This window comes from Phaethon aethereus, assembly GCF_964289735.1.
Source record: "Phaethon aethereus genome assembly, chromosome: W".
NCBI classification, from domain to species: Eukaryota; Metazoa; Chordata; class Aves; order Phaethontiformes; family Phaethontidae; genus Phaethon; species Phaethon aethereus.
In genome coordinates this window covers 20672332-20696816 of record NC_138581.1, presented here as the reverse complement: position 1 = coordinate 20696816, position 24485 = coordinate 20672332, and the positions used below count along the sequence as shown (strand labels likewise).

The window sequence follows — 24485 nt, the reverse complement described above, 5'->3', positions numbered from 1 at the left end:
GAGCGATAAGGTCTCCCCTCAGCCTCCTCTTCTCCAGACTAAACAACCCAGTTCCCTCAGCCGCTCCTCATAAGACTTGTGCTCCAGACCCCACACCAGCTTCGTTGCCCTTCTCTGGACACGCTCCAGCACCTCAATGGCCTTCTTGTAGTGAGGGGACCAAAACTGAACACAGTATTCGAGGCGCGGCCTCACCAGTACCGAGTACAGGGGGACAATCACTTCCCTGCTCCTGCTGGCCACACTGTTTCTGATACAGGCCCAGACGCTGTTAGCCTTCTTGGTCACCTGGGCACACTGCTGGCTCATGTTCAGCCGGCTGTCAACCAACACCCCTAGGTCCTTTTCTGCCGGGCAGCTTTCAAGCCACTCCTCCCCAAGCCTGTAGCGTTGCATGGGGTTGTGACCGGGGGAGGCTAACGCGCGGGAGGCGGTGCTGAGCACGCGCACAGGGATGACTCCCCCCGCCCCGTGGCGGAAGTGAGCTAGTGTGCGTGCGACTATTAGCTGTGGTCGTTGTCAGGATGTCGGTCGCATGTGCTGTGCCCTGCAAAAAGGTGCTGTCGCGGCCCGGGAGCGAGAGGGACTCACCGACCAAGGTGATGCACAGGGGGCCGCGACGAGGCGATGAGGGGGAGCAGCTGCCGTGGCTAGGAGAGCGTGGGGGCGGCGAGCGAGAGGCGGAGGCGATGGCACTTCCGAGTAACGAATGGCGGCGGCAGCCGCAGGAGTCAAAGGTGTTGGCGGCGGCCACGGTAACCAGGGCAGAGGAGCGGGAGCATTTCCGGAGGATCATCAACGCGTTCCGATACTACGGGTAACGAAATGTGCTACCTGACATACACGGCCGTGTGGCCCAGCTCTGTGATGGGATGTTGCCCTTATAAGTCCTGAAAAAAAATAGTAGCTCCTACTGGTAAAGAAACGCACGTGGTGTTTTGCTTAGTCGATTGTTGGGGAAATTTTTGAAGGACTTGTAAATTTGCAGAAGAAATAAGGTCGTCTGAAAGCACCAATGGATGCCAATTTGCTATAACTAGCTGTCTAGGCATTTGTTGAGTCAGAAAAGTGCTAGATAGCCCTTTTGTGAATGAGGTAAATGAAAGAAAAAACCCGCAACAACCCAACCCCTGACTTGCTACCTGAATCTATAGAATGAAGAAGAAAACATAAGTAATTCAGATGGTGGAGGAGAAAAAACAGAGTTGTCTGAAAAAAATCTGGTCCTTAACAGTATTTTGGGGAAAGGGAGGAGTTATTTTATGCCTGGATCAGTTATGCAATCAATTTCATAGTACTCATAGTTGAGGCTGTTAAAAGAAGGCAATTTAATGCCTTAGTGGGGCCACCAAAACTCCAGCATGGGTTGGCCCTGACCGTTATGATTCCTTCAGAAGCAATTGGTTTTGAGGATCCTGCTTTCAGCTGCCCCATTTCCGCTCCACATTCCAGTTTTTCTGTAGCCAAAGGTTGCTGTGATATTCAGCTGTTTTATCACATTTAAATTGTATTTGTGAAATAATCTGGCTATTCTTATGGGCTTGCGGGTTGATTGTTTACGAAGTTGTATCATTTTGTATATCCGTGTATTAGAGGTTGTGATCACTTGTGCTGGAAATGAGAGGCTGGGGATGGAGCTGTGAAACAGTGGTCCTCTTAAACTGTAACGCATTGTTAAAAGGGTGGTAATGTGGAACTAGAGCTTAAAACAGTCATTTTGCCTATAAAATTCTTGAGAGCTTGTTCTCTAGTCAGGAATTACGAAGTCTGACCACTTTCTGAGTTGAAAGAATTGGATAGTTGTAATTGGAGTAGCTTTGAGTGAATTCTTATTTACCTATAATATGTGTTGCTGCTAAATATCTGAAGGCTTTAATATTTATTTTTTTTCTTCCTAGAACTAATATGCATGAAAGGGTGAACAGAACAGAGAGACAGTTTAGATCTCTCCCAGATAACCAACAGAGTCTTCTTCCTCAATTCCTTCCTCACCTTGATAAGATTCGGAAGTGTGTTGATCATAATCAAGAGATGCTACAGACCATTGTCAATGGCTTCATTCATATGTTTGAAAACAAAGAATATGGAGATGTATGTTAAAATGAACTTTTTCATACTTCAAAACCAAATTCTATACTCTGGGATTTTCTATCTCTGCCCTGGTTACATTTTAAAGTTAATTTTTCAGTTAACTATATAGACCATAAATGGTATTGTATACATTATCGTAGGTAATTGTATGTTATGGCATCCTAAATTAGTTAAATTTTAGGTAGTCCAAGTATTCTGAATGTTAGCATTTGTAAAATTTAGTGCAATTTTTGCACTACTTATCTGCCTTTCAATGTAGCATCTAACAAACAAAGAAACAAAAAATTGCACTCAGACTTAAAAGACTGTCAGTGATGGAAACTGAAGTCTTTTTGGTATCTGCAGGCTAGGTACAGTTCTGGGTAGCTCTAGTGTGAGTTTTCCATGCTGCATCAGTAACATAGAGGGATCCCTCTTACGGTGAGCAGTTCAGTCTCATCACTAGCGAAGTCCTGATCCTTTCCTGAACAACTACTAGTTGTGCTCAGTTATGCCATACTGTATGTTGGTTTTGTGATTTGGACCCTGGTCTCTTGGGGGCTGAACTGAGACCACCAAACTCAATCCATTCAACAGGGCTGGATTTGAGCCCTTGTCCCAGAATTGAGAGGTAAATACTTTGGCAATTAAAACTCCCAACAGCCCTAATACCATGACTTCTTGACTGTTTCTATTTTATTTTCTGTTTTTCAAGATTAAAGATACTTGGTGCATTTTTCATTAATTATTTTTTTCCCCGCTTTAATCAGTTAAGAGGGAAGATTACTCCAGCTTCAACATTTGACATGGATAAATTAAAATCAACTTTGAAACAATTTGTGAGAGACTGGAGTGAAGAGGGGAAGCCTGAGAGAGATTCCTGCTACCAGCCAATCATTAGTGAAATTGTAAAGAACTTTCCAAAAGAAAGATGGTAAACTAGTATTTTAAGACTTACTTTTATGTGGGAATACGCTGTTGTACAAAAATAACAGAAGTTTTTATGGCGTAAGAAAAGGCTTGGTTTTAAAAATACAGAAATTACTGTGCATGCTGTCGAATTCATTGTTTAATTGAGAAAGTTTGCTTTTAGTTGAAGGTATTGGAAAAGAGCAGAATCATAAAATTGACATGGAATTATTATAATACAAATGCTTAACTTTAGCCTTGATTTCAGACAGCTAATACAATGCAAGTCTTGTAAAAACTCTGTTGCATGTGTGCACATACCTTTGTAACTGCATTAGCTTATTCAGAAATGCTACCAAAATACTAATTGTTGTGGGGGTTTGTGCTGGTTTTGTCTGGGATAGAACTAATTTTCTTCATAGTAGCTAGTGTGGGGCTTTGTTTTGGATTTGTGCTGGAAACAGTGTTGATAGCACACGGATGTTTTAGTTATTGCTGAGCAGTGCTTACACAGAGTCAAGTCCTTTTTTGCTTCTCCCACCACCCCACCAGCAAGTAGGCTGGGGGTGCACAAGAAGCTGGAAGGGGACACAGCTGGGACAGCTGACCCCAAATGACAAAAGGGATATTCCATATGGTATGACATCATACTCAGCAATATATGAGTCCCCATTTCTTGTGGGGGACATCAATTTACTGAACGTCTGCTGAAAATATAACACAACAGAGAGGAAATAGTCTAGGAGGTTTCTGGAGTGTGTGGAAGATAACTTCCTGACACAGCTGGTAAGTGAGCCTACCAGGGGAGGTGCCTCGCTTGACCTGCTGTTTACGAACAGAGAAGGACTGGTGGGAAGTGTGGTGGTCGGAGGCCGTCTTGGGCTTAGCAACCATGACATGATTAGAATTCCCAATTCTGAGTGAAGTAAGGAGGGGGGTCAGCAAAACTGCTACCATGGACTTCTGGAGGGCAGACTTTGGCCTGTTGAGGTCACTGGTTGAGAGAGTCCCTTGGGAGACAGTCCTGAAGGACAAAGGGGTCCAGGAAGGCTGGACAGTCTTCAAGAACGAAGTCTTAAATGCGTAGGAGCAGGCGGTCCCCATGTGCCGCAAGATGAGCTGGTGGGGAAGGCGACCGGCCTGGCTGAACAGGGAGCTTATGCTGGGACTCAGGAAGAAAAGGAGAGTTTAGCACCTTTGGAAGAAGGGGTAGGCAACTCACGAAGAGTACAGGGATCTTGTTAGGGCAAACAGAGAGAAAATTAGAAAGGCAAAAGCCCAGCTAGAACTCAATCTGGCCATGGTCATAATGGATAACAAAAAATGTTTTTACAAATACATTAACAACAAAAAGAGGGCCAAGGAGAATCTCCATCCCTTATTGGATGCAGGGGGAGGAAAACATTGTCACCAGGGCTGAGGAAAAAGCTGAGGTACTTAATGCCTTCTTTGCCTCAGTCTTTAATAGCCAGTCCAGTTGTTCGCAGGGTACCCAGCCCCCTGAGTTGGAAGACAACAATGGAGAGCAGAATAAACCCCGCATAATGCAGGAGGAAGCAGTTAATGACCTGCTATGCCACCTGGACACTCACAAGTCTATGGGCTGGATGGGATCCACCCAAGAGTACTGAGAGAGCTGGCGGAGGAGCTTGCCAAGCCACTCTCCATCATTTATCAGCAGTCCTGGTTAACAGGGGGAGGTCCCAGATGACTGGAGGCTTGCCAATGTGACACCCATCTACAAGAAAGGCCAGAAGGTGGATCCTGGGAACTACAGGCCTGTTAGCCTGACCTTGGTGCCAGGGAGGATTATGGAGATGTTCATCTTGAGGGCGCTCACAGGGCATGTGCAGGACAACCAAGGGATCAGGCGCAGTCAGCATGGGTTCATGAAAGGCAGGTCCTGCTTGACCAACCTGATCTCCTTCTATGACCAAGTGACCCACCTAGTGGATGAGGGGAAGGTTGTGGATGTTGTCTACCTGGACTTCAGTAAAGCCTTTGACAGTGTCTTCAACAGCATTCTCCTGGAGAAACTGGCGGCTCATGGCTTAGACAGGTGTACTCTTTGCTGTGTGAAGAACTGGCTGGACAGCCGAGCCCAGAGAGTTGTGGTGAACGGAGTTAAATCCAGTTGGCGGCCAGTTACAAGTAGTATTCCCCAGGGCTCAGTTTTGGGTCCAGTCTTGTTTAATATCTTTATCACTGATCTGGATGAGGGAATTGAGTGCTCCCTCTGTAAGTTTGCAGACGACACCAAGTTGGGTGGGAGTATTGATCTGCTGGAGGGTAGGAAGGCTCTGCAGAGGGATCTGGACAGGCTGGACCCATGGGCAGAGGTCAACTGTATGAGGTTTAACAAGGCCAAGTGCCGGGTCCTGCACTTTGGCCACAACAACCCCATGCAACGCTACAGGCTTGGGGAGGAGTGGCTGGAAAGCTGCCCAAAAGGGACCTGGGGGTGTTGGTCACCAGCCAGCTGAACATGAGCCGGCAGTGTGCCCAGGTGGCCAAGAAGGCCAACAGCGTCCTGGCCTGTATCAGAAATAGTGTGGCCAGCAGGAGTAGGGAAGTGATTGTGCCCCTGTACTCAGCACTGGTGAGGCCGCACCTCGAATCCTGTGTTGAGTTTTGGTCCCCTCACTACAAGAAGGCCATTGAGGTGCTGGAGCGTGTCCAGAGAAGGGCAATGAAGCTGGTGAGGGGACTCAAGCACAAGTCTTATGATGAGCGGCTGAGGAAACTGGGGTTGTTTAGTCTGGAGAAGAGGAGGCTGAGGGGAGACCTTATCACTCTCTACAACTACAGGAAAGGAGGTTGTGGTGAGGTGGGTGTTGGTCTCTCCTCCCAAGTAACTAGCGATAGGACGAGAGGAAATGACCTCAGGTTGCGCCAGGGGAGGTTTAGATTGGATATTAGGGAAAATTTCTTTTCTGAGAGAGTGGTCAAGCATTGGAACAGGCTGCCCAGGGAGGTGGTGGAGTCACCATCTCTGAAAGTATTCAAAAAACATGTAGAGTTAGCACTTTGGGACATGGTTTAGTGAGCATGGTGGTGTTGGGTTGACGGTTGGTCTTGATGATCTTAAAGGTCATTTCCAACCTTAATGGTTCCATGATAAAGCTGGGGGAAGAAGAAGGAAGGGGGGACGTTCGGAGTGATGGCGTTTGTCTTCCCAAGTAACCGTTACGCATGCTGGAGCCCTGCTTCCCTGGTGATGGCTGAACACCTGCCTGCCGTTGGGAAGCAGTGAATAAATTCCTTGTTTTGCTTTGCTTGTGCGCACAGCTTTTGCTTTACTTATTAAACTGTCGTTATCTCAACCCACGAATTTTCTCACTTTTACCCTTCTGGGGGGAATGAGCGAGTGGCAGTGTGATTGTCCAGTTGCCAGCTGGGGTTAAAGCACAACAGCCTCACATTTGCAGTGTTTACAAAGCGGTATCTGAGAAACCTGATTGCTGTATTGTTTAGGAATGTTAAGGTCTCCTTATGTGACTGTTATTCAAAAATAAAAAAGGCAAAAGCTGTTTCTGGCTCCCATTCCTCTTCAGAAATAATTCTTTCTTTCTGTTTAGCACAGAATATGTTAGTAGGCTGGGCAAAGGAGTTTAAGTGACGTCCCATGAGATAAAGGTCTTCCTGAAGAAACAATAGATTTCCTGCATTACTCATATTGAAATTTCATCATATATTTCGTGTCACAGTCTTTTTAGAATTGTTTGCATTCTTGATCAAGCTTTCTGGATTTCTTCAGTCTGAATGAACCATGATCACTGTTTTCTGTAGGTGAAAATAGTAAAACATATATTTTTATTTCTTGATGAAATGTGACTAAGCTTTTTTATGGGTAAGTGTAAAGTTGGACAACTAGACGAGTGTACCGAGGGGGATTACTTTACACTTTCTTGTCCAAAAGGAACCAAAGAAACGTTAAACCTTTAAGTTAGTTGCTATTATTCCATAGGCAAGAAATGTTTAAGTATTTTCTCCGAACACTTTATTTATTAACTTGGCCTCTGGAACCAGCTGTAACTCAAAATTTAAATCTTAACACCTAATCCAGCTATTGGCTATATTTTTCAGTATACTGCCAGGCCAGCCCAAAAGAAGTAACTAGTACTTTAGTTTCCTTTTTATTTGAAATATTTATCTTGCTCGTTCAAGGCTGAGCTTGAGTATACTTTTTCCATGCACTCAGTCACTTTTATAGTGACCTTAAAGCTTCTGTCTTATAGGAATTTTAACTTGACATAAAATGTATTTGTCCTCTTAGGGTTTTTAATCTCATACAAATTTGTGCTTTAGTCTAAACTCCACTTGAAACATTGGATTTACCAGTAAGTGATGTCTTCAGTGTTATTCTGGTCCACAGAAGCCTTTGCAGGTCTTGAAATGGATGTATATAAACCTAAACTGCCAAGTTTACAGAACAACTGCTCTTTGACTGACTGTATTTTTAGTTACATTTATTATTCTATTTGAAAAGCAGTTATCTTTTAAGAACGTCACTGAAAATAGAATCATAGTAAAATAATGAAAAATACTATACTGAACATTGGATCTGTTTGATATCAAAATTTACAAACATTACAGTGATAAGACTTCAGGAAAGAATTAGATTACAGGTTCCACGGTGGTTCTATGACAGTTTCCTCCAGCCTTCTGTGTATAAGGTGTATATTTCTGATCACTTCTTCTGGGTAGATAACACTGTATTGCGGTGTTTAATTTATGAAAATTAGGTATGTCTACAATTGCACACAGTAATATTTTCCTCTTTGATGAAGTTGGACTAGATGATTGTTGTAGGTACCTTCCAACTGAACTATTCTATATAATTTTTCCCCTTCAGCACCTTTAGGTTTCTTTTGTTAAAGCACAATAAGTATAAAGCCTATATTTTTATCACACACACATTTTCCTTTAAAAATTGATACCATACTAAAATCTTCAGGAATGGCATTAGGTTTTTAAAACCTGAAAATCTATCAAACTGCAAAATGCAGTGCTCATAATTTATGCTGAACAGTACAGTGCTAGCCCTCTTAATGAGTCTTTGCCTGCACCCCCTGACTACACCTACAGGCCAATATTTCTTCCCTTATGCCCTGCAGATGTTTAAGCTTTTGGGGGGCCCCTAACCAATACCACAACTCTTCTGATCTGTGGCTTAGAAACCCTTCTGCAGCTTGCTAGTTTAAGGCTAATTTCACTGTGAATAACCTTTGGTGGTGTTATCAGGGTTGTGTGTGGGGCGGTTAATTTTTTTTTTTTGGCTACTGCTGCTATTATGTATTTACCATAGGAAAGCATGTCTTTCTAGCCTCCTAAATTGTGTTATGGCCATTTAGCCATTGAAAAAGTAGCTTATGTGCAATTTAATTGTTAGCAGTTCTAAATCCCAGCTTTTTTTTCCAGCTGATTTTTAAGATGTATTCAGTGTTACAGCTAACACATAGCTGCTATGAAAATGAGCCTTGGCCATGTGCTCTTGCTGTGTCCCTACTGCTCAGATAAAAGCTTGTCTGAGTCTTCAGTGAGCTGGTTAGATAGTTTTAGCTAGGTTCTGTTTGTGAGGTTTTTTGGTGTTTTGTTTAGGTGTTTGGTGGGTTTTTTGTACAGTGCATTATTTATTTTTTTTCCTACTAGATTATTCAGCTGTCTCTTTTTAGACACTTGCTTCAGAAAACCAGTGATGTGGCTAGAGGACCCCCTTTTGACAGCACCTAGCCGTCAAATAAGTTATGGGTTCAGACTGAGCCTTCAGAAAATGTGGCAACACTAAGCTATTGACTGTTGATTCAGAAGTAGCATATATACTGCCATGGAGTGCTCCCACTACCACTGGATTCATAGCCTAATATTTTTTTTTTTTTTTATCCATCAACAACTCGTTCAAGTCTTTAAAAGCCAAAGGAGCACCTTTTCTTCTTTTTGTAGCAAGACACTATCAACACCTGTTACACTGAGTTTGCTACATGCGTAATTTATCTGATTATAGATGACAAAGATGCTCTTGGGACACTTGCTTTCCAAAATGTTACGTTAGTGGACTTAGATTTGATTATATTTTGTGCTCTATTCGCAGGTGCTCTATATACTGAAATGAAGCTGATGGCCCGCAACCAGTATAAAGAGTATAGATAGGAATTAATTTGTTAACAAATTTCCAGACAGGCTTCAATCCCATAATAAAGGCACAGAGGAAAGTACAGTTAAAAACAATTTTTTTGTTTCTAGAGAGGTAATTGGGAAAACTTAGTTCAGAGCTACAAAAGCTTTATATTGTTAATAAAAAGATTCAAGCCAATTCCAAGCAATTTAAAATCAACTCATTTGCCTGTTTGAGGCTTTGTCTTGTTTCAGTATGAGTAAAGGTACAGAGGTTTTAAACTGGTTATACCTGCATACTTTCTTTTCAGTAGGCTGTTTTAAAAGAGCAGCTTTTCCTGTTAGTGTGTGACATCTTGGAAGTGGCACAAGACTTTTCAAGCCACTCATAAAATAGAAGTGTCCACATGGGGTTACAAAAATCTAAAATAAAATATTTAAATTAAATTTAAATAAAATATAACTAATAAATAAAGGTAAATAGTAAAGAAAAATAATTATAATAGTGAAGAAAAAGGTTTTAATTTTTTTTTTTTTTAATTTGGGAGGCTTCACCAATTATGTGATTAATCCACAAACCAAAAGGCACTGTTAAAATTGCTTTGTTAGTTTGTGTGGCCTTTAGAAAAGGATAATACTTTTCCTTTTCTGTTCGGTAATGATCTTCATAAATAATGCTAACTCTCAGAAATTACTTAACTCCCTTGCTCATCTTCATGTTTATACAGCATTCTAACCCTTTTGATCCCTTTTTGTCATCCTGGAGTTTTAAGGGATCAAAAGGCTTTGTGTTCTGCTTTCTCTCACAGTGGACGGTTGGGGGGGGGTGTGGGAGGGGGAATTGGTTTTGTTTGTTGTTGGTTGTTTTTTTTAAATGCTGATTGTGGCTTCATTTAGTTGCATTTGTATATTAAATTAATACACAGATGTTTTGCCTTTGAATGTGAGATGTGAAAGGGAGGGAGGACTGAGTATTCACACTTGCTTTTTTGATATATGAAATTAGAAAGTCTTGTTCAGGACTGGAAACTAGAAAATTATTGAAGAATATTAAAATATGTAATGCTTGCATTCTTTGTATGTGGGTGACATTAGATGGTTCCCTTTGGCTGTATGTGTAAGACCAGTTTTCCATGAATAGCCTTGCCCTTTGAGTCAGAATCTGTGCTATATTAACCCTTTTGCTTCCCACAGCGAGGAGTATAGAGGTCCAAATGGCAATAAATATTTATTTGCAAGATTATAATCCTGTACTGTCAGTGATTCTTTGCTCTAGAGAGTATATTGCAAGCTTGAGTATTATCTTCTTAAATTATAATTTCTTTTGTTATTTGGAATATTTGTTTTAGGAGATACATCTTTTCAGTTTGATGGGGGGGTGTTTTAAGAGTGAAGGTTGTATTGTATTGTGATGCAACTGCTGGTTAGTTAGAATATGTATATATTGCCTTTTCTCACAGTGTCACAGAATGGTTGGGGCTGGAAGAGACCTCTGGAGGTCATCTGGTCCAGCCCCCCTGCTTCAAGCAGGACCACCTAGGACAGGTTGCATAAGACTACATCCAGACAGCTTTTGAGTGCCTCCTGAATTTTCTGCCTGGAAGAGGAGAATATTTTGAGATTCTTAGTTCTTGTATTTACTAGTTGCTCGACTTGGAAGGTGGGAAAGGTTGGCTTAAATCTCTCAGTAACCACACAACTGCTGGATGTCTTGCTGTAGTCTTTAACTTGATGTCTAGTTAGGGGAAGTGAAGGGGCAGAGAATTACGCTGTACTTTGGTTTAGGAAATCCTATGTTGCTTATGTGCTTGAGTGAAATCTGTGAGCAGCATATTTTAAAAACCCACAGTTGCTGAAAAGTTAACTATTTTCAAGTTTTTAGAATCTGAATTGCTCATGAGCTTATGTTTGCTTTGTGGTTCTGCTGTCAAAATACTTTTCATTGAGTATAAAGTGATGTAAGAAAGAACTGCATTTCTGATTGCTGGAATACTAGTTATCAATGGACATTACAGAAGAATAAATGGTGATATGTGTTCGTTCGTTCTGCAAATCACTTGAGTATTTTAACTTGATAACTATAAAGTTACTAGAAAAATATTTTTCTTAATTATGCACTGTACTCTGAATAAGGATTACATAGGTGTAAGTACTCTTATTCTGTGCGAATATTATTTTGAGTCTTTTCTGCGTGTTTTTCCTTATACAATTAAGTGACCTGATCAGAACTGGCTCAGTTTGTCTTTAAAAAGTAATGTCATACAGGAAGTACATTATAACATCTAAGCATAAGGGGAAAAATGTTGGACTGGACCTCAATATGTTTTTGTTAAAGAGGTATATGATAACGACTTAACTATTATTTTTGTTTTGTTGCAGGGATTTCTCCAAAGTTAATATCCTGGTACCTGGTGCTGGGCTAGGTAGATTGGCATGGGAAATAGCTATGCTTGGTTATGCTTGCCAAGGAAATGAATGGAGTCTCTTTATGCTCTTTTCTTCTAACTTTGTACTCAACAGGTACATAGTTTATGTTTTACTTGCTGTTTGAAACCTACAGGTACTAGGGAAGGAAAAGTATAAACGAGGAAAAACTTGAATAAATAAAGCTCTCGAGAATAAATTTGTAAGTCCTAAGAGACAACCACTTCATAGAGTGTTTTGATGAAAAATTGAGTGGGGATAATTGGAGCATGAAGCATTGTATTTGAGTCTAATGGGTAAGTCAATAGGCTTATAGTAGCAAGCATGGCTTTTAAGTTACGAGACTTGAGATTTCTGGACTCTGCCACAGACTTCCTGCATAATCTTGAATAGGTTTTATGATTTTTATTTCAAATGTATTTCTGTAAAATGCACATCTATCTCGGGTATCAAATATGGCTTAATTAAGATATGCATGATACTTAGTGATGGTGATTAGTAACAGAGGAAACCTATTAATGAAAATGTTATATTCGATACTAAAATTTAAGGTACTGTTTCTACATTAGAAGCAACCAACAAAACATGCTGCACCACTTCTTAAGCAAGTTCTGTCACTTGAGTAATAGTTAAAATAATATGATAATACTACAATTAAACTGTGGTACTAAATTTGAATGTAGGGCAATAACATAAATTTCACTGTATAGGTTTAGTTTAGAGTGATGTTTTTGTATTTGGTGTTCCGTCACTTGTACTGGAAATTATTGGTCTCACAATGAACTTGGAAGAAGGTAGTAAAATGTAATTGTTCCTGTAAGAATGAGGATGGGAAGATTATGGATAGGCAAGTATGAAATAATATGCCTTTGAAAACACCTAAAATATTGGCTTATACTTTATTATCATGGTGTTTTGGAGCTCTGTTTGTGTACTGTTATTCCCTTATGCTAGGCATGGGAACAAAAAGATGATCCCAAATCTGTTATTGCTTACCATTCAAATACAGACCATGGGGAAGATCTTGTTTCTTATGGCTGCTGCATGTCTGCTTAAGACAGTGGTGGTCACGATAATGGAAATAGATATTTGCTATAGATATATTTGCTCTTTCCTTACATTATTCATGCAATTTCATCACCAGATGATAATAATTTGTTACAGTTGAGTTGATCTAATGCCTTGCAGTTACTGAAAGGAGGAGGTCATGTTTTTTCTTATCCCTAGCTATACAGTCCTACTGGCTCTTACATTCTTTAGAACTTTTGAAATGATTCAGAGCAGTATACAATTATTTAGTTCCCCTATTTGGAAGCACTGGTTAGCTGTCATGTTGGCTGAAAACTAAATCATAGAATCATTGAATCGTTTAGGCTGGAAAAGACCTTTAAGATCATCAAGTCCAACCGTTAACCTAGCACCACCAAGTCCAACACTAAACCGTGTCCCTAAGCACCACATCTACGCATCTTTTAAATGCCTCCAGGGATGGTGACTCAACCGCTTCCCTGGGCAGCCTGTTCCAGTGCTTGATAACCCTTTCTGTGAAGAAATTTTTCCTAATATCCAATCTAAACCTCCCCTGGCACAACTTGAGGCTGTGTCCTCTTGTCCTATCGCTTGTTACTTGGGAGAAGAGACAGACACCTTGCTGAACCTCCTTTCAGGTAGTTGTAGACAGCAATAACATCTCCCTTGAGCCTCCTTTTGTCCAGACTAAACAACCCCACTTCCCTCAGCTGCTAGGTTATCTAGACCCTTCACCAGCTTCGTTGCTCTTGTTTGGACACACTCCAGAACCTCAATGCCTTTCTTGTAGTGAGGGGCCTGATTCAAAGAAATCCAAACTTAAGAAATTTAAACTCAATAACATCAAAATGTTATTAAGCAGACATCTTTATTGCAGTGCTGGACGCATGGGGGATATCTCCTCCTAACATGCGTGTGCTGAAACAAAAGTTCATCCTTTATATACCTTAAAGACATGAATATTCACACATTTTCCAAGAAATCACCGCCTCCTTGCTTATCTATTACATTTACATAATGCTGGCGTTGCAAAACTACACTATGCATGCGCGGGGGTCTCGGGTGGTCGTCGGTGGTCATTTGGGGAGTTAGCCCCCTACTCCTTTTTCCCTTTTATGGTCACAGGTCTCCTGAGGATAATTTCTTCTCCTTGGATGTTTGCCCCTTCTGTTGTCCAGCCAAGCGGTTCCTTCTTATCATCCGTGTTAGAGCACTCCTGCCAGTCTGTCTCTACACTCAAGGTTAAGATATCTTCTCTGTTCTCTTTAATCTCTCAGTCCTTGCTCTTAACTCTTCCTTGTTTAAATTTTCATGAGGCCTGCTTTCCTCCTGATTAACCGTTTACACGTAGTTACAATGTTAGCATTGAGGCAAATACAGCCTAAGGACTGTGAGAGTAGGCCGTTGAACATAATCACATAGTTATTAGGCTAAAGAATTCTATACTGAAGTCAAACTAATCATGTAATCAATAACCTTCCATATATTAAGAAATTTGCAAAACTTACAGTTGATTAGTGACACATGCTAGAACCTTATAACTGTTTCAGACCCTTGTTTCAGGCCCAAAACTGAACACAGTATTCGAGGTGCGACCTCACCAGTGCTGAGTACAGGGCGACAATCCTCCCTACTTCTGCTGGCCACACTATTTCTGATACAAGCCAGGATGCTGTTGGCCTTCTTGGCCACCTGGGCACACTGCTGGATCATGTTCAGCCAGCTGTCAACCAGCACCTCCAGGTCCTTTTCTACTGGGCATCTCTCCAGCCACTCCTCCCCAAGCCTGTAGCATTGCATGGGGTTGTTGTGACCCAAGTGCAGGACCCGGCACTTGGCCTTGTTGAACCTCATACAGTTGGCCTTCTCCCATCGATCCAGCCTGTCCAGATCCCTCTGCAGAGCCTTCCTACCCTCCAGCAGATCAACACTCCTGCCCAACTTGGTGTCTGCAAACTTACTGAGGGAGCACTCAATTCCCTCATCCAGATCAGTGATAAAGATATTAAACAAGACTGGACCCAAAACTGAGCCCTGGGGAATACTGCTTGTGACCAGCTGCCAATTGGATTTAACATCATTCGTCACAACTCTTTGGGCCTGGACATCCAGCCAGTTCTTTACCCAGCGAAGGGTACACCTGTCTAAGCCATGAGCTGCCAGTTTCTCCAGGAGAATGCTGTTGGAGTCGCTGTCAAAGGCTTTAGTAAAGTCCAAGTAGACAACATCCACAGCCTTTCCCTCATCCACTAGGCAGGTCACCTGGTCATAGAAGGAGATCAGGTTGGTCAAGCAGGACCTGCCTTTCATGAACCCATGCTGGCTGGGCCTGATCCCTTGGTTGTCCTGCACATGCCCTGTGAGTGCCCTCAAGATGAACCGCTCCATGATCTTCCCCGGTACCGAGGTCAGGCTGACAGGCCTGTAGTTCCCAGGATCCTCCTTCTGGCCCTTCTTGTAGATGGGTGTCACATTGGCAAGCCTCCAGTCTTCTGGGAACTCCCCTGTTAACCAGGACTGCTGATAAATGATGGAGAGTGGCTTGGCAAGCTCCTCTGCCAGCTCCCTCAGTACTCTTGGGTGGATCCCATCTGGCTCTATAGACTTGTGTGTGTCTAAGTGGTGTAGCAGGTCACTAACCATTTCCCCTTGGTTTATGGGGGCTTCATTCTGCTCTCTGTCCCTGTCTTTCATCTCAGGAGGCTGGGTACCCTGAGAACAACTGGTCTGGCTATTAACGACTGAGGCAAAGGTGGCATTAAGTACCTCAGCCTTTTCCTCAGCCTTTATCACTATGCTCCCCCTCGCATCCAATAAAGGATGGAGATTCTCCTTAGCCCTCCTTTTATAGTTATTGTATTTATAGGAACTTTTTTTATTGTGTTTTACAGCAGTAGCCAGATGAAGTTCTAGTTGGGCTTTGGCCCTTCTAATTTTCTCCCTGCATAGCCTCACGACATCCTTGTAGTCCTCCTGAGTTGCCCTTCTTCTAAAGGTCATAAACTCTCTTCTTTTTTCCTGAGTTCCAGCCAAAGCTCTTTGTCCAGCCAGGCTGATCTTCTTCACCGCCAGCTCATCTTTTGGCACATGGGGACCGCCTGCTCCTGCACCTTTAAGATTTCCTTCTTGAAGAATGTCCAGCCTTCCTGGACTCCTTTGCCCTTCAGGACTGTCTCCCAAGGGACTCTCTCAACCATGTCCTGAACAGGCCCAAGTCTGCCCTCCAGAGGTCCAAGGTAGCAGTTCTGCTAACCACCCTTCAAAAACTCTTATCATTTCATGATTGCTATGCCCAAGACAGCCTCCAACCATCACATCACCCACCAGTCCTTCTCTGTTTGCAAACAACAAGTCCAGCAGGGCACCTTCCCTAGTTGGCTTGCTCACCAGCTGTGTCAGGAAGTTATCTTCCACACACTCCAGGAACCTCCTAGACTGTTTCCTCTCTGCTGTATTGTATTTCCAGCAGACATCTGGTAAGTTGAAGTCCCCCACGAGAACAAGGGCTAGCAATTGTGAGACTTCTCCCAGCTGCTTATCGAATATTTCATCTGCCTCTTCATCCTGGTTGGGTGGTCTATAACAGACTCCCACCATAATATCTGGTTTGTTTCCTGCTGCAGAATGGCTTCCAGCTCCTCCTGTTTGTTGCCTGTGCTGCTTGTGTTGGTGTAGATGCGCTTCAGTTGGGCTATTGATCCCGCCGCCTTTTTTGGGGGGAGAAGCCCTAATTCCTACATGGCCATTCTCAGGCACTTCCGTGGTTTCTGACACATCAACAACCCTTGCATCTTTGCTGCCGCATGGATCTCCATCCCCTACCTCCACCGAGACAGCAGACCGAAGGACCTCACTAGCACACCGTCCCTCAAACACTGGCGTGCTGCCCCCAGGCTTATCCCTAGCGAGCCTGGTTTTCTCCCTTTCCCCCTTAAAACCTAGTTTAAAGCTCCTTCAATGAGCTCTGCTTATTCCTGTGCAAAGAGAGTTAACTGGTTTTTGTCTTCTTTACATGTGGAGTCTTTGGCCCATATGTGGAATTCTCCTGAAAATTCATGCTTAGCTTACTCTAGTACTCCATAATTCTTAGCATCTAATGTTCACGTGGTGTTTCCTATTAGTACAAAATGTATTTAGCAAAGCAGTATATATGTGTTACATTTGAAAACAGTATTATTTAATTTTAGACAGCGAAATTGAATGTTGCTCAGCTGCTGTTACCTTCATCTTTCCTGGGCAAGTTATCAATTACAAGTTTTGGTATTAGCATGGAAGACAATACAGATAACTGCTAACTTGACTTTGAATTTCAGTCAGTTCAGTTGAGGTGCAGGCATTCCTTTCTGTCAGATTTAACCTTGGGATGTCTATTAAGAAGGTTTTAGGGACTTTTGAGATCTATCATTTTAGTTTTAAGTGACTGTTCCCAGTTAGCCTTCGGAAATTAACATGTTGTTTCTTCCAGTTCCAGGAAGGCAAAGATGAACGATATGAGCTGAAGATACCAGTTAAGGAAGAATATGATAAGAAAGAAGGCTTTTGCAAATAAGTGTTTAGCTACAGATCCTTTCCTCTTTCCTTCTTAATTTATCCAGAAAGGGGACAGAGTTGGTGCCTAGGGCTTTCCATGTTGGAAGAAAAATTTCAGCTTTGAATGAAATGCTAGTTTAGTTTATTGGTTGGGGGAGGGGGAGTGTGTGTGATTTTTTTTTTAAGTTAAATATGAAATAACTTTTGGAAAATTATTTTTAATTTTACCATTTAAACAGCATGATATGATTCCTAATTCATTTTTATTTGCAGATGATAGTGGCATGAGTTTTTGCTATTGTATGCTTATAGTTTGGATCTGCATTCTTTCTCAGTACTTTGTCTTCCTAAAATTAAACCAAGGTCAGTCTTGAATATCAAGTCTACTACTCCAGTGGGCCTTCTAGATTTGGTATAGTGACTTAAATCTTCTGTATACAAAGCGGTATCTGCTGTTTTTTAATATGCATAAAAAATCAACTCCTCTTAAATTGAGCACCTTTGTTATTGTGGATAAAATGTCATAGTTCAGTATGTCATGAACACAGAAGTGCATCAAGGCAAAATTATGGTTGCTATGAATATTTTAAATTAATCAACACAGCTTTGAAAAACTATATTGGTTAAAGTGCATTATTCCATTAAGGAAGCTCCAGTTTGAAAATAAAGTGGCTCTGAAGGAGTTAAGCTATAATGGCTCCAAAGCTGCTGCAATCCTTGCATGGGAGATTGCGGGCTTTTTTTTTTGTTTTTTTTTTTTTTTAATGAATAAGGTTCTTTATATACCTGGTATATTTTTTCTTGTGTTTAGATGAGTCCTGGATATGATGACAGATGGCAGAGTTGATCACTGATGATATGCAGACATGCTTCTTTTCTTACGTGTTTTTTGGAAGAACAAAAACTGTAAGAAGCATAATCAGTCTTCCCACCTCTGGAAAGCATACCAAAATTTTCAGGTGGCCTAGAGTCACAAGGACACATTGCACCCCTTTGACATCTGATGGGAGGGTAAACACCAGGGTGGTATCTAAGTGGAGGAGACACCAGATCTTATGTGGTCTCATTTCTCCACTGTGCAACAGGATTGATCTAGTGTGCAGCTGATTGCTGACTTGCTTTGTTTTGCAGCTGGAGATTCAGAGCAGACTCAGTAGCCTCAGTCTAACAGCCCTTCAGTAGAAGCAGCACTAATGAATATTTGAGAAAGTTCAGTTGGAGTAATATAAAATCACTTTGCACCCAAATGAGAGTAGGGGTGGTTTCAAATGCTTTAATTCATACAAGTAGGATTCACACTGACAGTTGGCTAACCTTTACTTTCCTAAAAAAGCATCTTTGTAGATAAATCTTGATACCTTGAGAAGGTTTCTTAATTGGTCAAAAGTAAGATTTGACCTAATCATATTTTATAGAATTACCTTTTCAGACTGAGTGTTACCCAATATATGTACTGTGCCTAGAGCATGAGGCACTTCTTTCTACTTTAACTCCCTACCTATATTTTTCATTGGAAAGATGGTAACTGTAAAGGACTGCAGTACTTAAGTTTGAGATATAAATTATCAAAGCTGGAAAGGGGAGGTTTTCAAGTTTGACTGAGAGGGTTTGGCCTTTTATATTAAATAGGGAATTGCTGCTGGAACTGTTGACGTCTACATGTATATATTTTATGCTCAAAAATGAGAAGAAAAGTGCTGGAAGGTGTGTGTTCCCTTATAGCTCAGAAAAGATTTCCTTTGTTATCTACTCTGGTCTCTTAGTTTCTTTGCCTTGCTTTTCTGAAAATTTCATTGTTTTACAGAAATTTTACACAAATTGACTATGAGTACACAAAGAATGCTGAAATAGATTAACTTTTTTTTTTTTTTGTTAACTATCAAATGTTAAGTCAGCCAAAATAGACATGCCTTGCTTGAAAGAAACAAGGCCTGTGTTGTCAGGGTTATTTTCCTGCTTGTTTTCTTTGACTGATTGCATATATCTGATTGATATTTATATATCCGTTATATATGGAGACAGTTGATGAACTTGTATATTGTTGTTCAAATACAGTTAATTTTTGTTTTTATTGAGAAAACTAAATACTGCATGGAGATGGTAAAAAAAATTTATTTCAAAGACTTTACCTCAGATGCTTTCTATCCACGAACCAAGGGTGCATTTTCTATAACCTGGTAGAGTGCTTACACTTTAAAAAGTGGTTGTTGACAACAACCACAACTCCAGATGTTATTAACTTAAAATGACATCTAGTGAAAAGCTGCTGTGCTTTGTAAAAAGGTGAAATTTATTAATATTTTGAAATGTAAATGCATCATTTAATTTTGCATCTGAAAAATGCTTTTGTTTTGCTGTGCTTCAAAACCCCTGTGATTATGGTTCAGGAAAGGAAGAAGAGTCTAGAATGAGAACAAATATTCGCAAGGAAATTTAAGACAAGCATGGGACTATTGTTTCTTTTTTAATAAAACAAAAAAAAAGACAACCCCAAAAGGTTTAGCTTTTCTGGATATACTGAATCACAAATTTCATCCATCCCACAGAAAGAATCGGGTTTGGTTTGGTTGTTGTTCCCCAGTGGAAGAATGGGGGGGAAAGAGTTTTTAAAACTAAAAAAAAAAAAAAAGTGGTTGTTATGTGGTGATAGCTTGTGTCAGTTAAATTGTTTTGGGTTTATTTGACCAGCTCATAAATTGGACAGTCTGAAGTGTTATGAACTAGATAAGTCCCTTAGAAAAGTTCTAGCTTTAGCATTAACTTTATCAGTAAAACAGTGGATGTTGGTGAAAGTCTTTTTATGTATCATTTCATATTCAAGACTTACATTTCTAGATAATACATAAACAATTAATTGAAATGGAATTGTTCTGACTTCCATGTTTTGCAGATGCTCTGAAATTAACTCATGTAAGCTTTATCCCTGGATTCATCAGTTTAGCAATAACAAAAGATCTGCTGATCAGATACGACCAATTTATTTCCCTGATGTTGACCCTCACAGTCTGTCTTCTGGTTCGAACTTCTCTATGACAGCAGGGGATTTTCAAGAAATTTACACTGAGTGTAGTGAGTAAATGCAAATATTTAGTCTTTCCATGTAACTATCTCTAGTGTATTTGTTATGAGACAATAAGAAATGATTACAAATAGAGTGGAACTGTATCTGTAATCATTAAGAAGAAAAAAAGTATCAACTATAGCAAGATTTTCTTATTCCAAATCAGGTTTTTTTTTTTAATAACTAAAAAGAAAAACCTCAACATACAGATAATATATTTGCTGTAGCTAGCTACTTGCCTAAAAGATCTTTGTTGCAGTAGTCTCTTTCAGAATAAAGACAATATGGCAAAGTTAGGGAAAGGTTTACTTGATTTATTTAAAAAATAATGTTAAGGAAGTGAACAATGTAACTAATGCATTCTTTTTTTAGTGGGGAAAAAAAGTGGGTTTTGTCAATTAATTTTCTGTTGTAAAAGCAAAGCAAACTTTTTTGATAATAGTTAATTATAAATGGAACAAATATATGCTTATTGACTGTCAGTAGCAAGTATTTCAGGGGCACGTTATGGGGATGATAATTATTAAAGATTGAGACTTTCCATCAGTACAAATACCCTTACTTTTCCTGGTGATATCAGATTTATCATGCTGTCTTCATTGCAGCTGTAAAGTAGTCTTTGTATGACTAACCTAATGTTGAATTAATCCGCAGAAGATGACCTTGTTTAACACATACCAATTACACATTTATTCTTTGATCGAAGAATAGCACTTATCCAGTTTGTTTTTCTTTCATATGTAGTCTAATATTTAACACTTTGGATCTTAGTAGAGCAAATAATAAGAAACATGAAGTATGCCTATGTAGAGGTCACTAATTATTTTTTTCCTCACATAGTATTGGATTATCACCAAGGACTTACGTCTTCCAATTCACATCTCTGTCCTTGTTGGACCCATATTTCATTCTGATGAAAAATAACTAGCTTTTGATCTGCCCCTTTTTTATGAAGTTATTTTCTTGTAAGATGCCTTCCTTATATAATTGCTTAATTTTCTGCAGATTCTGTCTTGTTAAGATATCTGATGATGGTGGTTTTTTTTTTTTTCCAAATTTACAGAACTTAAACTTTTACAATTTCAGAGATGCATGTTTAGACAAAAACAGGCTCACGCTTTAAAAGGTAGTTCTTGAAAGATCTTGCTTGTTAAATATGATAGTAAAAAACAATTGGAGAAACATTCAGATACTGGATAAAATATTTTAAAGTTACATGGGTTGTAAAAGTACACTTTAGTGTACAGACTTGTATTGTTCCAGGTTTTAACATAACCAGAGAGTCCCAAAGCTGCTGGGTATTTTTGCATTTCTATTTTTAACAGTTGTGGTAATGAAGCTCATAGAACAGGTGAGTATTAGAATGATTGGGCCTTCATATATTATAATATACATATGTTACAGTAATTATGTTTTATAATATATAAGCCATTTTTATTTTATATAATATATGCAAATAATTGTTTCATAAAATGCATATAGATATGTATGCATTTATATTTTAGATTTTTTCAAAATATAGATGCCACAAACCCAAACTTCCATCATTTATGTAAAAGAATGTTTTGCATTTAGTTTCTGGTAAACATGAGAAGCCTTCAACTCTTCAGTTGTTAATTGAACTAAATCCTGAGTGTAAAACAAATATCGGTGTCAAATGATACATTTTTATGGGGGAGAAACATTGAAACTAATATCTGTATAATATGTTCTTTTTGTGCAGATACATGGGACTGCATAGCAACTTGCTTCTTTATAGATACAGCACATAACATTATTGATTATATTGATACAATATGGAAAATACTAAAGCCTGGAGGAATATGGATAAATGTAGGTAAGCGTGACCAGTCTTTCTTTCTACAAACTCGACTTCTGTTTCCTCACATACTAGGTACCTAGTACCTGAAGAGAGTTGTGGGGATGAAAGTGTCAGTGCTTAAAATCGTGCAGAGCTAGGGCTTTCAAATTATCTCAGGCCTGTTCTGAATATGTCCAGATGTGTGTTAGTTATCACATGGTGTAGATGTGATTTTTGATTTTTTTTTTTTGGTGTGTAATAGAAAAGCAAAGGTCCCCAGTGCCAGGTTTCACATTCATGGGTCACACATTTAAGTTTGACAAATATAGTGTCCTGTATTCTTTTTGCTGGTGTCGTGGTTTAGCCCCAGCCGGCAACTAAGCACCACGCAGCCGCTCGCTCACTCTCCCTCCCACAGTGGGACGGGGGAGACAATTAGGAAAAACCTCGTGGGTTGAGATAAACACGGTTTAATAGGACAGAAAGAAAGAAGGGAACAATAATGATAATACCAACAAAGGAATGTACAAGAACAAGTGAGGCCCAATACAGAAATTGCTCACCACCCCGTGATCGACAGCCCGTCCCCGAGCAGCGATTTCCGCCCCCCGGCCAACTCCAGTTTATGTACTGGGCATGACGTCGGATGGTAGGGAATATCTCTTTGGCCAGTCTGGGTCAGCTCTCCTGGCTGTGTCCCCTCCCAGCTCCCCGTGCACCCCCAGCCTGCTCGCTGGCAGGCCAGCACAAGAAGCTGGACTGTCCTTGACTGCTCAGCAACAACCCAAAACATCAGCACATTATCAACAGTTCCTCATCCCAAATCCAAAACACAGTCTCACACTAGCTTCTGTGAAGAAAACCAGCTCTATCCTGGCTGAAACCAGGACAGCTGGTTTTCTAAGAAAACAGATCTTATTCTGTCTGTTAATACATCCTTCTTATTTTTCTTAATCTGTTATCTAATTTGTACTATGCTTGTAAGTAGAATAAGGTGTAAGAGCTTTGGCTCAAAAGAAGAGAGACTTAAAACTTTTGCCATGGTAAGGGAAAGGCAGACCAAACTTGAGCATTAAACATTTTATATAGTAGCAATTGATCAGTCGGTCACTGCACCAGTCCTGGGCAGTCACAGGATGTGAACATAGCTCTTGAATAGCCCACAGCATGTCTTGCCTCCTATTCTGTAGAGAGAGTGGTGATGCTAGACTGAAATTCACTATAAAAATCATATTTGAGTGTTAGAAATATGTATTTTTGTGTCTGTATTTGAATGTTGTGGGCCTGGATATTAGCATTCTTAACACTTTCAGTATGTGCTTCTGATTTAAAAAAAAAAAAAGTTTTTGCCTTTTTTTTTGATAGCTATTTCCATTGTGTCTTTGTACTGTAGGTCCTCTCCTTTACCATTTTGAAAACTTGGCAAATGAACTTTCTATAGAATTAAGCTATGAGGATATAAAAAATGTTATACTGCAGTATGGATTCCATATAGAGGTAAGATGATGCTGCAGTTCGGAATGAATAGTATTGGTGTAAACAGAATTAACTTCTTCATACAAACCTTTACCTTAAATGTACTTCAATTTAATGGCTAGATTAAAAACTTGTAAGAGAGTTAAATGTTTATAGTTGTGTTGCAACTTTTTAATTTTGTTGGGGTTGGGGGGGTGGTGGTTTGTTTTTTTAACACGTGTAGATAGACCGTGAAATCTGCTGGTTGAAAGTATATAGAAATTTTTATGGTGCCTGTAGAGAAAGTATTTTGAGGGCCTCCGATTTTTACTTTCAGGTGGAGAAAGAATCTGTATCATCAACATACACTGTGAATGAACTCTCCATGATGAAATACTACTATGAATGTGTGTTGTTTGTGGTGAGAAAACCTGGGTTTGGTGAGAATAGAAGTGGATTTGGATAGATTAATCAGAAAGAAATGATGGCTTGAATGCTAAAATTGAGAACAAAACAGACTGGGTGATGTCTGGACAAAACAGCGGTGCCTTCTTACTCCTAATAGGATTTAGATAGCATCTATTTTCTTAACATTGTCTCTTTTGCTATCCAGGCATGATGTAGTGTGCCATGAATATTTGTAATGTATTATGGAAAATGGAGGGGGAAATGTTCACATATACTATCTTTATGCTTTGGAATGAATTAAAAAAAGTGCAACATTTTCATGTGTATAAAATTTAATGTTTCCTCCAACCAGGCTAGTTCTCCATAAATACTGCCTCATTCTTTCAGAAATTTATAATGATTTTCTTTTTTCTATTTTCTGATGTTAGGGATGCATAGTGGTATTTAGTGTACTAGCTGTGTCAGAATTCAGAGAAGTATTTCTAAAACGTACACTTAAATTATGAAGTCTGAAATGGGTTGAAAAGCTGAAAAATTATTCTTGACATATAATAACTGTCAGAACTGTTAGAGCATTTTCTGTGGAACTGGAAATAGTGTAAATAGGAACAAAGTAAACTACTGTATGAATTCTAATCTTTGAATGTGACTCTACCGCTGCTAACCGTTGCAGCAACCAAAACG

General features: G+C 40.0%; 1 protein-coding gene across 1 annotated transcript; it reads left to right on the top strand.

Annotated features, from left to right (window-relative positions):
- Window positions 1–602: 602 nt before the first annotated feature.
- Window positions 603–23859, top strand: LOC309415138 (carnosine N-methyltransferase-like; the record flags this gene model as incomplete). The annotated part of the gene is made up of 8 exons (XM_082012582.1): window positions 603–817; window positions 1899–2091; window positions 2841–3004; window positions 11473–11613; window positions 19967–20145; window positions 21861–21974; window positions 23332–23435; window positions 23731–23859. The coding sequence occupies 8 exons, from the start codon at window positions 603–605 to the stop codon at window positions 23857–23859; spliced, it is 1239 nt and encodes a 412-aa protein (XP_081868708.1).
- Between the last annotated feature and the right edge of the window lie 626 nt (window positions 23860–24485).